Below are 15,101 nucleotides of genomic sequence, written 5' to 3'. Positions count from 1 at the left end.
AGAGTGTAAAAAAGGCTGTATTGTCATTTTCACCATAGACAGTCAGTGCAAAGCACTCATGAATTTAGCCCTCACACCTTATAGGTGCTAATTTTTTTCCCCTTAAGATAATCTAGGAACCTATAAGGAGATATATTCGCTAACCTACGCTCATGGCTTCACACGTTATTAAACGCGGCGGAACAGCAGGGCGCAGACTGCTGTCCAGATTGCTGTCTAATTAAATGTACCACTGATTCTGCGTGGTAACAACTGCAAGCACATGAATTAACTCCCATCCCCCCCGAGAACAACCTGGATCATCCTAACAAAATTAATATTTTAGAACTTCAGTGTCAAAAACAGCAGATTTATGCTGCGTGCGCGTCGACAGCTCGCTCGCAGGCAGTGCGGTCGGTTAATGGCGTCCTGAGCTGTTTTGTGACTGATGAGAGCCCCACTGAATGCTGCATATTTATCAGTCTGAGGGGTGGCCCTGAAGAGCCACAAACACAAATATATCAGTGAAGATACTAGCGCAGACAAATGATTTGAGAAGCTGTCAAGAGTTCCTCAACTTTTGTTTGGAACATAGCAAATCATACAAACTCAAAATAAGGGACATTCTCCCAGAAACGTACATGACATGTCCCTGAAATCGAAACGTAAATACAGTGAATAAAAAGTATTTCATCCCAAACATTTCTAAAATGAACTGATTTCTGTGAGATGTTCTGTAAAGGAATATGTCATTCATTTAGTTTACAAAATTTACAACACTTTACAAATTTACAAACCCTGTCATTAGCCCCTTTCACACAGTGATACCGGTAAATATCCGAACGACTTTATCGGTATATTCAAAAAAGCATTGTTCACACAGACTAGAACGTTATGGAATTTTTCTGGAAAAGAGCATTCACACATTCATTCTAAAATGCCGGTAAATTCTGACATCACTACCCAAAAATAGGCACTGAACGGCTGCATTCACACAGCGTAGCATTACGGCAAATTACCGGAAATGTTACAACTTCTCTTATTTACAAAAAGGGGCTGTTCACACATACAGACCTTTCCGGAAAATTGCCGGTCATTTTCCGGAAAGGTCTGTGTGTATGAAAGGGGCTATAGTCTTTGACCTCAGCCCAATTTAACATACATCTTTAGTAGTTTTGTTATGCTAAAAATTGTTATTTAGAGAAAAAATTACTTCAGAAATAGCAAGGGTAAATTGTTATCATTCACATCCATTGATTAAAAACATGAAATTATGAATGAATTCTACAAATAAATACTATTTTACAATTTCCCCCATGTTTCTGTCAGTCCTGCAATATTTGCATTAAATTTAACATAAGATGCATGCTTTAAACCTTTAAGGTTATGACTCGGAAGTGACATTGTTTGATGGAGAATAAGCTGACAGTGATCAAGGATGCGTTCTGTTATTACCACTGAAGTCAGAATTATTAGCCCCTCTTGGAATTTTTTTTTTCTTTTTTAAATATTTCCCAAATTGTGTTTAACAGAGCAAGGAAATTTCTGATTATATTTTTTATTCTGGAGAAAGTCTTATTTGTTTTGTTTGCCAAGAATAAAAGCAGTTGTTAATTTTTTAAACACAATTTTAAGATCAAAATTATTAGCCCCTTTAAGCTATTTTTTTTTTCGATAGTCTACAGAACAAACTATCGGTACACAATATCTTGCCTAATTACCCTAACCTGCCTAGTTAACCTAATTAAGCCTTTAAATATCACTTTAAGCTGTATAGAAGTGTCTTGAAAAATAGCTACTAAAATATTATTTGCTGTCATCATGGCAAAGATAAACTATTATGTTTAGAAATGTGTTGAAAAAAAAAATCTTCTCTCTGGTAAACAGAAATTGGGGGGAAAAAATAACGGATGGGCTAATAATTTTGACTTCAACTGTTTATGTTTTTATGATTGTTTTTGTATAATTTTTTTTTTGAGGATGACAAGCTTAAGTCAGGCTCTGTCACATTTTTTATAAGTGAAATAATTTATATATATAGGTCACACTTTATGTTAATGGTCCGTTTGTTGTATTTAAGTTGCATTGGATTTACATGCCAACTAATTCTCATTAGATTATAAGTAGACTGTTCAGCTGGAGTTAGGGTTAGTGTAAGTATACATGTACTTGCAAAGTTTCTTATCAGTAGTTAAATGTCTGTTTAGCAGTAGTATCAACATATTTTTAGCAGACAGTCTACTAATACTCAAATGGACCATCAAAATAAAGTGTTACCAACAATAATAATACCAAAGTGATTGTTATATTTAATAATAAAAGTACAGATAACTAGGTTTTACTGTCGGAATAATCTTATATACTGTATACAGTTGAAATCAATTATGAAGTAATAGTATTATTAGGCCCCCTGTATATTTTTCCCCAATTTCTGTTGAACAGAAAGAAGATTTTTTTTCAACACATTTTTAAACATTATAGTTCATTTCTAATAATTGATTTCTTTTAACTGTGCCATGATGACAGTACACTACCTGACAAAAGTATTGTCGTCGTTCCCAGTTGAAAGAGCAACAAATAATAACGTGACTTCTAGTTGATTATTTGGAAAAGTGGCAGAAGGTAGATTTTTCTGATGAATCATCTGTTGAACTGCATCCCAAACATCACAAATACTGCAGAAGGCCTTTTGGAACTCGCTTATACCCAAGATTCTCAAAGAAAACAGTAAAGAAAAATCATGGTTTAGGGTAACATTCAATATGGGGGTTCACTGTACATTATTTCTGTTAAGTGACAAGACTTTTGTCTAAGCAAAGTAAGACTTTACTGTCCTAATTAAATCATTAAAAAGGCATGATCATGTTTTATTTTGGTAAAATAAGTGTAATCTAAAGGCCTTTGCCTTTCAAATAAGCCACTTTTGTTACCAAATGATTAACTAGAAGTCAAGTTATTATTTGTTGTTCCTAAAGCTTGGATAGGCGACAAGACGTTTGTCAGGTGGTGTACATTAAAATTTGCTTGATATTTTTAAGACTATAATGTTTAGCCTAAAGTGCAATTTAAAGGCTTGACTGGTTAATTAGATTAACTAGGCAAGTTAGAATAATTAGGCAAATCAGTGTATAATGATGGTTTGTTCTGTAAACAATAGGGAAAAAAATGCTTAAGGGGCCTAATAATATTGATTTTATAATGATTTAAAAACTGCTTTTATTCTAGCCAAAATAAAACAAATCAGACCTTTTTTTTTCCATAAGAAAAAACTTTATAGAAAAATACTTAGAAAATTCCTCGCTCTGTTAAACATTATTTGGGAAATCATGAAAAAATAGTCATGTAATTAGTTGTGATTTGTTTTTCAATTTGTATTTTTTTAAATAAAAATAATAATAAATTGAAAAGTCAGAAGCTCTCCCTATCTCTAAATGTCTATCTTTGCATTTGTGTGCAAATAAATAAATACACATTGAGTGCATTTCATTCAGAAAGCACATGCTGCATGTGTAAGTCATTTCTGTGTAATGTGTAAGTCATTCTGATTTAATGTGGACCTCAGCAATGTTTATTTTAGGAGGGGGCAGTGTTTGTGATCGGCTCAGCAGAGGGAAGTGTCAGGCCTTATCTAAAGAGTGTGATGGGTGTGGCATTGGGCAGGCTGGCACACAGAAAGCACTGATAGCAACAGTGCCGCCCATCCCAGGTCACAAGCCAATGACATGCTAGCACTCAGACAGCTTTTTGAACCTATAACATCATCTTAACTAATTTGTAATGTAATGCAATGTGATATCACACACAAAAATGACTTGTGCTGTTTGTTCAAACAACTTATTTAAAATGAGTTGAAACTCAACAAATTCAACAAAAGTTTTTATGAGACAACAAAGTTCATGAACTGAAAGCTGTGACCTTTTTCTTTATGCAGTTAGAGAAATGGATTATTAAACGACAAAGCAGTGGGCGTGGCTTGTTTTTTCTCTTGCGAACTGAATGGATGTAGTAAGGTAGCATTTTATTAAGAAAGATTGGGTTTGGGGAGAGTTATTATAACCTAACAGACTCCTCTTCCTCACCATTTTTGTTTGTTGTCAAAACTGACAATTTAAGCAGCATTGTTAAATATGTCAGCCATACCCAATTCAACATACTTAATCTGACTATTTTACTGAAAATGAAAAACAAGAAGTGCTTTTTCAGATTTCAATTCAAGATTAGAATGGCAAACTATTTTTTTTTTCTCAATGACATGCACAGATGAATTGTTCACCACAAAAATTAACACTATATGAGCTTAATAAAATCATATGGTTAGTTTTGATTTCATTGGGTCATTTCAATTGTTTTAAGTTCAATCCACTTAAATTTGTAAGTTGAGTTAAGCTAATTAATTTGTGTTGGGACAACATAAACAAATTGTGTGAAACCCAGCATTTTTTATGGTGCATATGATATTTAGTGGATTTCATGTATTTGAATTGAATGTTCTGAAAATGAGTAACTGAAGGTCAAAAAGGTCAAAAATAATAAATATAATTACACAGTACAATGTTTGTTATAATGTAATATAAATATAAAAAAAAAAATATTTGAACTAGTTCTGGGCAATAATAATTTGCACAATGTTTTATTACAGAAATAAAGTATGAATAATAAATGTTAATACACCAAATTATAAAAAAAAATAATACAAAGCATAAGAAAAAAATGGCTAATAATTTTGAGACACAAAACATAGGCTACCACATCAAATCCATAAAGTACTGTAGTATTAATGGTTAACTTTATGATCATTCATGACCAAAGGCAGTTAATGGCACATTATAAAAACCTCTAAAAAGCCAGTCTGATCTCACAAGGAAACGTAAGTAATTTACATTTTGTCAGTTTAGTGGCTCAGTTTAGTCGTACGAAAATGTACGATTTAAAAAAGGAGGGGTAGCACCCAACCCCACCCCTGACTTCAATCGTCATTGGGTGATAAGCAAATTGTACTAAATTGTACAAATTAGATTAGTACGAATTGTACGATTTCATACGAATTAGCCACTGAATCAAAAAGTTACGAATTGCCGTGAGATTGCATTGGTATATATGTTATCTGGTCAATATAATACTTAAAGAACTTGTGGAGAAAAGCTATTTAAAATCTTAAAACATAAAAAAATCACAAAAAAAAAAAAATAATCACAAGCTTTTTCTTAGTAGTCACATTCTTATACGCACAATTCAACAATGAATTTTTGAAAGTAGTGTATTGTGACATTTATTTGAAAAGTTCTTTTATATGAAAAAAGTGCACACTTTAAACAACTGATGTGTTTTAATAGCAGCATTGCCTTTACTATTTAGTATTCTAAACCCTTAAAATATCTTGTAAACCTTAACTTAAGCATTAATGTATTCAAATGAAATCTAAAACCAAAGCTATTCGCCACTGCCAGAACGTTTAGAGATAATTAAGTGATCATTACATCAGTGGTCCTCAGTTCGTGTCCTTGAATCACACTGTTCTCAGATAACCACCTCGATAGATGAGAGCTTTATGCATGAACTGTGTTCAGAATTAAAGGATCCTTAGAGTGTTCACTACTCTCTACTAACATGAGCACAGAAAAAAATTACTTAAAGGGGTGGTCCACTAAGATATTATATTTTAAACTTTAGTTGATGTGTAATGTAGATGTGTCAACATAAACACCATCTCTGAATGTAATGAGCTCAAAGTTGAATGCAAAGGGAGACATTGGCTTTTACAGAGTTAACTTAGCGAAGCCTAAAGCGAATAACGTTTGGGGACTGTTTTTTATTTATTTTTTTATATTTTAATTATTAGTTAGTAATTTACAAATACAGCAAAAACAGTCAACAAACAAAAATTCCAAAGATAGTTGAAATAATAAAAAAAAACAATACAAAAAAAAAGAAGACTTTCACAAGATGCCAAAAACAGATTCATAATAGCTTATAATAGACAGAGCTTTAACATTTTTTACAGCTTTGAGAGACTTCATTAACAGAATAATTTTGTTGACAAATACCATGCGTAAAGGAGGAGATTTTGGAAGTCTACATTTGTGGATGAAGAATTTACCATTTAAAATAATAAATAATTTATTTTGCATCCAATGTTATCAACATATTATTTTCAGCAGAATAATTAGAAAAAAACTTAGTTTGGGGACTACAAAAATACATCTGGGTTAATGATGTCATAAACCCTTCAGGTTACGCACATACACCCCGCTCAGTGAAGGGGCGTGGCCGGAGGCGCTGTAATGCTATAACAGAAATGCTTCCTGGTGATGTGGAGCTTATCTGTGAATCAAATCAGATCCTCTTTAGGGTGAGTCTTAAGAGGAACTATAGGAAGTATGATCGTCGTTTTTAAGTTAGCTGAGTAGCTGTAAATAATCAAAGTAAGAAATATGAAAAAATAATGTGATTTTCTACAAATCAAGCATGAGCACACTATGCTTTGCCCCTCATAAACACAACAAAGCCTTAAAAATACAGTCTTGACCACCCATTTAAAGGTGCAGTAGGTGATTGTCTTCAGAAACATTGTTTGTTATGCTGGTTGAAAGTCTCTTCACATTCCAATAGTAATGATTACAGTAAATGATCTAAATGTATTTGTATATGTTTTTATATTTTGGGTAAGGCATAAAAAAAAAAGTTCATCCAATTAAATAGAGTTGGACTGACATCTCTCATAATTCCAATAAGTAGCTCAAACTGTCTGTCAGCAAACGCAGATTTGAAAAACTGCGCAGCCTTTTGTACGCAGCTCCGCCGACCGATGTTTGTGCATAGACATGCTACGCATTCACGAGAAAGAGAAAGAGAGCATGCGCACGCACGCGATTGGCAAAACGTTTTAAAAACCTGAATCAATATTGGAGTTACCTTTGCACTCTGGAGAAAGGATGACTTTATGTCTGAAGGATTTCTCTTTGACAGGTAATGTTCTGTTTTTAAACTATTTTAGCTTCACGCAAAGCAGATGTAACATTAGATGTTGTTGTTACAAATAGGTTATTTCTTCACAGAAGTGTTGTTCAGCCACTAAAATCTCCCGGTGAAAGATTAATAAGACTATTTTCAGTTTCATAAGGGGCCTTTTACAGCATCGATAATGTAGATTTTAATTAGTTTAACAACAAAACACAAGTAAATACCGCTATTCCACCTAGTCTCTCCCTATATTGTTTACCAAGCAACTCTGAATATTCGCTCTGAAATAGCATGTCAGTTTGGTGTAATTCCTGCACGCCACCGGACAAGCAATAGTCGCTTTTAACACCTGAGAGAGGGTTCTTTTGCTGTTATCTTTAAGGTGTGCATGCTCCTGTTTCAGGAGGCGTGAACCTGGACTGCAGGGGAGGGACTGTAATTCACAGATTTATGCTAAGCTGTTAGCATTTTGGAAGATCACCTACTGCACCTTTAACTTTACTTGACTTCAAAACTTTCATTCACAGATTAACCTACAGCGTATTTGATATATTACACTGAAAACCCTAATAAGTTGACTGAACAAAATTAATTGAGTAAACGTGTTGCCTCAATTTAACTGAGTAACGGAGTCTCCCAAAACTTGCATATTGAAATTTATTTAACATGCCAGTTTGGTAGATTATACTTAAATTGTTCAGTTCAATGTGTGCGTCTCTGTGTGTAATTATATACTATGAAAAAATATTTAAAAAGAAAAGTAAGTAGCCATTTATTCTCATTATGGTAAATAAAACATGAAGCCTTGTTTTTCTGATTAAAAAAAGACCTTGCATTAAAAGGTTGCACATATTAGAATTTTACAGTCAAGACTACATTAAAAACAACCTATTTTTTTCCAAAGGATTGTAATTTTGAGCTTACAATACTTTATATCTTATGTTTATGCATTTTCATTGTATACAATCTAAATTATAAGTAATGTTCAGTCAACTTTATTGTTTAAGTAAAGACAACATTAGGGTTTACAGTGTATGCTGGCAGTATTTAGTTTTTTGCGTGAGTAGATTACATATAAAGTCAATACAAATGTGCAAATATAGGCAAATTTCGACCGGGTGGCTCGAATTACACATTTGCTAACCTAGGATCATTCTGAAAATGTACCGTTATATACATTTCTTGAGAGCGCCAAATACATGCCAGAAGCTGCATTTTTTCTGGGACGTATTTGGCACTCTCCAGAAGTGTATATAGGGATATGTTTTTAGAACGAGCCCGGGTTGCCCAAACCAGTACTATTCAACATTTCACCCCTGCTGTGACCCATTGTTTGTCTGTGTGTGTTTTCAATTCCAGTGAGAAACGGATTTTTTTTTTAAATAATAAAAACTTTAATAATGTGCGATAAAATAATTGTTTGTGTTAATTAAATAATGTGTTAATACAATAATAATACAGTCACTTTCCCAGCTGTATTTTAAACATTTACGTAATAATATTAATGATAAAGAACCTGATTATACAGAAGCACTCTGTATAATTCATAATATTCTATTGTACTTCTTCCTGAAATAACAATCCATTTCACTGCAGGGAATTAGGCTTTACTGAAGAAGCTTTGTCAGCATGCAACAGCAAATGAGTGCAGTTTAGTCAGTTGCAATTCTGTGGCAACTTAATGATCCTCTTGTGATGTTTCTATTAAAGTTAGAGATGCTTTAAAAGCAAACATTATTTAAGCAGATGTTTACTGCTCTCTGAGTAACTACAAATTTGGGCAGATCGGATTTGAATGCAGCAATAACTTCTTGATTTCCGATTGGGCCAACATCCACCTTAAATGTGGAAACAAGATGGCGTTGGACATAAACGTGTGTGAATTCATTAGGGCATGTGCTAAAACGGCAGTAGGTTTATGTGCGTGAGCGCCTGTCTTTCCTCTCGGGCTAGCGTTTAAGTGTCTGCGGCCTAAGAAAGCAGTGCTCTGGCCAACTGTGCTGCATCATCTCTTGTTCCCATATGCCGTATGCAGCATATGTGAAGCCTGCCGCCACTTCTGTAAAACTTCCATTAAAAATGCACAACTACAGCTCCAACAGCTTGAGTATTACCTCTGCACAAATTATTAATGCTCGGCAAAACCGCTGATGAGCACGCAGCACGCATTAAACACACTCACTTACGCGGCCTGTTTTTATCATGTGGCTTTTGAGGTTTCGAAGCATGCAGCGCTGTTTGTGTTTCTGGGTGTCCTTTGTTTGTCCTTGAATGCAACTCTTTAAATAGACCCTGTGTGAAAGTAATTTGGCATTGAAAAAGTTCTAACGATTGAATGCCGGTGACTTTTGCCTCAAAACACAGATAATTGTTTTATGAACACAGTGGCGCTGGTTACTATCTACTGCATGTTAACAAAACTAGTGTTGAATAATGGAGAAAGGCACTCCCACTAATATATTCAGGGTCATTTTTAAATTGATTGAGACTGTAATGTTCGGAGAAGAACGAGTGAATGAATAAATATATGAATGAATGAAGTACAAAAATAATGATACAAACATTTTAATTAAATTTGTCCACTGTGATTTTATATTTTAAACTTTAGTTGATGTGTAATGTAGCTGTGGGTTATGATGTCATAAACCCTTCAGGTTATGCACATACACCCCGCTCAGTGAAGGGCGTGGCTGGAGGCGCTGTAATGGAGATAATCTGCAGATCACAGCACATAATGTTAGCTGACCAATCAGAGCCTTTTGAGGGGCGGGTCTTCAGAGGAACTAGGAAATATGACCGTTTTCATGTTAGCGGAGTAGCTTTTTATAATCAGAGTAGGATGTGAAAAAATAACAGAGTTGAAGCAAATGAAGCATGAGCACACATTGCTTTGCATCTTATAAAAACAACCATGCCTTAAAAACATACTCTAGATCACCCCTTTAAAGAACAAATGATTTCTTTCTTTTTTTTCTTATTTTTGTCTGTCTTCTTTTTTTCTTCCTTTTTTCTTTCTTTCTTTCGTTCGTTCTTTCTTTCAAAAATTGATCAACAGGCATAAAATAAATAGCAGATATTCTAAAATAATGAATTTATTTTAAAGGAATTTTTATTAAATTTCAAAATATTTATAAGAAATACTAATACACCAGGCTAATAAAAAATACAAAACACAAGGAAAAACTAACAATTTTGAGACAAAGATTACACACTATCACATCACATACCATCCCATCTATAAAGTACAACAGTATAAATGATCAAATTCATTTAACTCTATCTGTAACACTGTAAGCTATAGACTTGCCTTTTACTGCAAAGACAGCGTTTTCACGTGTTAGTACCATGGTAAAACAGTGTAAACAATAGTAGTGACATAAACAAATTAATAACCATCCCTAATTCAACACTATTGTGTAGTTGGACTAAATGTGCTTGATGGCATGTTTTTCTGTGGACTCTTACCTTTTAAAATAAACCGTGATGTACAGCAATGAACTCGTGTGTGTGTTGTTATTACATGATATGTACGCCATATCTAATAAGCGTTTTCTGCAAAACTTACACAAATTTAGCAAATACATTCTTTATAAGCTTTCCATTTAAAAACAACTAGCTGCAATGAGTGCTTAGTGGTTGTTTTTTATGATTACTCATGTTCTTTTTGGTGTAATCTATTCAAAAACATTGACATGTGGAAAAAGCGCCTCAGTGCGACCTCATCGGGTTCTGGGTAAAGGGTTAACAGCTAATGGCACAATCTCCTCTAAAGCCAGCACGTGTATACCTTCCTTTTATCTGGTCAATTAAGTCCATAAAATCTGGTGGAGAAAAGTTACTTCAAGGAAAAAACTTAGTGGTGAAAAGTGAAAAGTATTTATTTATTTATTTATTTATTTATTTATTTATTTATTTATTTATTTATTTATCGAAAAACTTAAAAGTTTGTATGTAAGTATCTTGAACTGGTTTATGAAAAGACCTACATCTAGCAAGTGGTTTGAGGAATGATCATTTAATTCTGATTAGAACTGAAATTGGTCAAACAATTTCTAAATACAAATAAATTCTAAACTTGCTCAAATAAATGTAGCTGCATTTTCATTTCATGTTTTTTATTTTATTTTTTTTTATTAACGTGCATACATTAAAAATGTAAACAGCGCAAGTCGGTGTAAAAAAGTAAGGTTTATTCTCGCATGTAATGCTATAATTTCTGCAAGACTCATAGGGCACTTTCATACACTCGGCGCAATAATGCCCAAGACCTGTTTGCTGCGATTTGTTGCTGTTTTCAGACCAGCTCAACCCTAAATTTCACGTTTTGCACCGCGTTGTTTAAATAATTTAAATTTATTTGTGCCACTTTGTGGACCCATGGGTGTGCCGGACTAGAAAGAAGACATATTGTTGGCGCGTTGCTATTTTGAGGAACTAAGATAGACCATGCCAATGACTAACTAAAAACTGCTCTAAATTCCAGTGCAGAGTGTGTTAGTTATGTGCCTATGCGGGTCCAAGCTTACACATTGCTTAATACACACAAAATGTACAGCAATACACAAATATCCTTACATACAAAAAAAAAAAAAATGTAAAGGATTAAAATGTTACAAAATTAATATTTTCTACATAAATGTAAAAAAAAACTCTACCTACATGCCTTCTTCATATCAGGGAGTTTTTTTCAGTTCATTCATGAACATTTGCATTTGTATAATGTTATTAATAGTAGTATAGTAGTTATTATATGCATATTTATTGCAATTGACTATTAAATGGAATTGGAGATGAGACTCTGACTGGTTTATTGCACATTATGCTCAAAACACGCCCATAACTAAGTAAGAGAATAAGCACAACCCTGTTAGACCATACCCTGAAGCACAGAGTGTATTTTTTCATCCTTAAAATAGCAAAAGTGGATTTGGACAAGCCCTTTTTCGGGCATGCGCTTTAGACTTTGTGCCTAGATTGTTAAAATAGTTGGCAGTAGCTATATATATATATATATATATATATATATATATATATATATATATATATATATATATATATATATATATATATATATATATATATATATATTGTAGAGTTCTGCTAAACATATTTAAAGTGCCCTTTGTATATGTATTAATCCAAATGGGTGCATACAACCCTAAATTAATCAGTTAGTTATATAAAATGATTATGTATTATTTGCAGATTGTAATTGTTGTGATCGCCAGCGATGTTTCTCCACTGGAGATTACTATCTGTATTCCTGCTGAACTCTATCTCCCAGAACTCCTTGCACTTATTAACTCCTGCCACAGCTGACAACAATCCAGACACTCACACACAGACAAAGCTGTAACTCATCTCCACTGATTACATGGACTATACCACTCACTTTCACTAACACTTTGCTGAGTCTTCTTTTCCCAGTGAAGCATTACAAACGTTTATTTCCTTGTTTGCCCCACCAGATTTTTGACCCTTTTCATTGTTTATTGTTTTTGTTGATTCTTTGATGCCTTTCTTGAACTTTTGCCTGATTTTCGACTACGCTCTTTTGATTTTCCTACATGCTCCTGCTCGTCCCTGTTGTTGACCATTGCCTGTACGATTACTCTTTAACAAACTGCATGTGGATCTTTACCTTCATTGTCAGCGTCCATAAGTCAAAGTAGTGAACAGACTAAACTGTCAGACTAAAAGTCATATAGGTTAGGTAAAACTTGAGGACATCATTTATATTATAATACTTTTTTTTTTTCTTGAAGAACTATACATTTAGGTACCCTTGCCCTGAAGATCAACCTTACAGTTAAATCAGGTTTCTTAATCAAATTATATAGACTCATGTCATTCCAGTCACCCTTAGTATATCATTATCTCTCTGTGTTAAGAATTTCCAAAGACCTCCTCTCTAACCTGGGGTGATCGTTTGCTCCCAGTGCCAGCAATGAGATAGGAATCGTGACATTTTATGTGTCATGTCTTCATTTTGATAATAGTGTTTTAGATCCTCTATTGAAGTCCTTCTGTTGAGCTCACATTTATGAGTCAGAGCTCAGGACAGCTGACTGAAGCCACACTGACCCATATTAACATTCGCATATAAAATGCTTAACCTTTAAAATAATCCTGCAGCTAAAATCATTGACAAACAACTCATATGCCATGAGGTCAAAAATAATCGTGTTCAACAGGGCCAGCTAATTATTAAAAAGTATTGCATACTGAAAATATGTTCTGTTTCCTAGTCTGCATAAAAACTGGGACAATAAGCACTAAAATCAAACTAAAAACAAAAATAGTTTAATAGTTTGCTTTAAATGGTTGCTAGAGCTGGGATTGACAGTTCGAATATTCATTCATTTATTTTCCTTCAGCTTTGTCCCTGATTTATCATAGATCACCACAGCGGAATGAAGTGCCAACTGGTTTGACTGTTGTCGGATATTTGAAGACTATTTAGCAGTTTGAGTTAGATGTGTCCAGCTGATTGTTTTCTATAGCATTCTGATCCAGAGATATTAATCTCGTGATTTTTCAAATGTAGTATATTTGGTGGTATCTAGGGTGATGTGGGTTACATAGGACATTATGCTCATGATTGAGTCATATGTAGGGCCAGACCTGCGAACATATTTTGAATCTGCTGACATTTTTTTTTTTGTTGCTATTTTTATGTAGAATTTTGTGAAAAATCTGCATTAATTTATTAATTTTAGTATCATAACTAAAAGCTTAATATATAAAGTAATAAATAATACCTTTTTAAAACTTTTATTTAATGTTTACAATGCAAATCCAGTTTGATTTACATATTTGGTAAATAAAGCAAGTCTCTTATAAAACATCAATATAAAAGACAGAAAATATTACTTTACAATCTCTATTGTAAATAAATCATATAAACATTTTCATATTACTCAATAATATTATTGAAATCAATTTAAAAACAATAAATAACAAATTACACTTACACAATTGAATCATTAGACTGTATGATTGGGCTAAAAATCTGCTCTCAGATTCCATGTGGGCCTTTATATGAGATTTATATGAGACCTCCATTACTGTACGTTTCTATCCCAGTCTTATTCACAGGCATAAGGGCACTTTTTTGTGTTAAGTACACTTGAATGATTAATGTAACCATGATTCTGACCAGTTAGAAAATATATTGTGTCAGAGTCACCTGAATGTCGGAGCTTCAATATGATGTCAAAGTCTAAAAGATATTTAAAATGTATTATAACACTAGTATGTTGTACAGTTGTTGTGCAGTTATTTTTTTAAAATCTTCTCTTGTAACCTTTCGTGCTAGATTTTGTCCTAACCAGCCACGTCTCTTTTGTGATTCACAGTGAAATTCAGAATAAATAATGAATAAATAAAAAATGAAATAATGCTGAATTAATTATTTTAATGTGTAATCCGGTATATGTTACTCTAAAATAAACCCAATGCTACACTACAAATAAATGTATGCTTTGTTGGAGAAAAAATGAATCAAATTATTATACAAATATGAACTTTCAGGCTTTGATGTATTTTCTGTGGTAAAAACATTTAATAAACTAGTTGTATAAGCAAATTTTCAATACACTAACTTTTACTTTGCTTATGTAATTAATTTGACAAATGTATTATGTCATCTTCTGGGGCATCATTTTTGAGTTTTTGCAGGTAAAACAAAGAAAGAAGCAAACAATGAAAGGCCCCATAGCAAACATACAAATAAACCAAATATTCAAGATATTTGAAACTCTGTGTTTGTTCCAGGTTATGGATGATTCTGACACTAATGCATTTCAAACATCAGAGGTGTATGAGCAACACGAGAGGATGAAGAGTGAGACACATCTTAGAGAGAGGAAGGGCAGAAAAGCTGGTTGGCGTGAGTATCAGTACCACGTAGAAACGCAAATAGATGTAGAATATTTATTTATTTATTTATTTATTTATTTATTTATTTATTTATTTATTTATTTATTTATTTATTTATTTATTTATTTATTTATTTATGTGTATTACAGGTTCATGCAGGGTTGAGCCTTTGGGAGGAAGTGACTCAAGCAGTGGAATTAAAGGGCAAAGGCAATAACCTTAAGTAACCACAGATGATTTAACAATAATAATAATAATAATAATAATAATAATAATAATAA

The 15,101-nt window shown here is 33.1% G+C and overlaps 1 protein-coding gene across 11 annotated transcripts in view; it reads left to right on the top strand.

Annotated features, from left to right (window-relative positions):
* ofcc1 (orofacial cleft 1 candidate 1) overlaps window positions 1-15,101 on the top strand; it is a 202,358-nt gene that overhangs the window by 177,920 nt on the left and 9,337 nt on the right. For 6 of the 11 annotated variants that reach the window (XR_015524745.1, XR_015524747.1, XM_087309189.1 and 3 more), the window contains 2 exons: window positions 14,716-14,830; window positions 14,970-15,043. Coding sequence is in view for 7 of the 11 variants with exons in the window: in XM_087309189.1 (XP_087165315.1) it covers window positions 14,716-14,830; window positions 14,970-15,037 (183 nt within the window). In the remaining 4 variants the exon portion in view is untranslated. The remainder of the gene's footprint in view (window positions 1-14,715; window positions 14,831-14,969; window positions 15,044-15,101) is intronic. The other 5 variants (XR_015524744.1, XR_015524746.1, XM_087309188.1 and 2 more) reach the window with 1 other exon arrangement.

Source organism: Danio rerio, chromosome 24, assembly GCF_052040795.2.
Source record: "Danio rerio strain M-AB ecotype USA chromosome 24, GRCz13ab, whole genome shotgun sequence".
Taxonomy (NCBI): Eukaryota; Metazoa; Chordata; class Actinopteri; order Cypriniformes; family Danionidae; genus Danio; species Danio rerio.
Note: the sequence above shows the minus strand (reverse complement) of the source record. Positions and strands in the feature narration are given on the sequence as shown.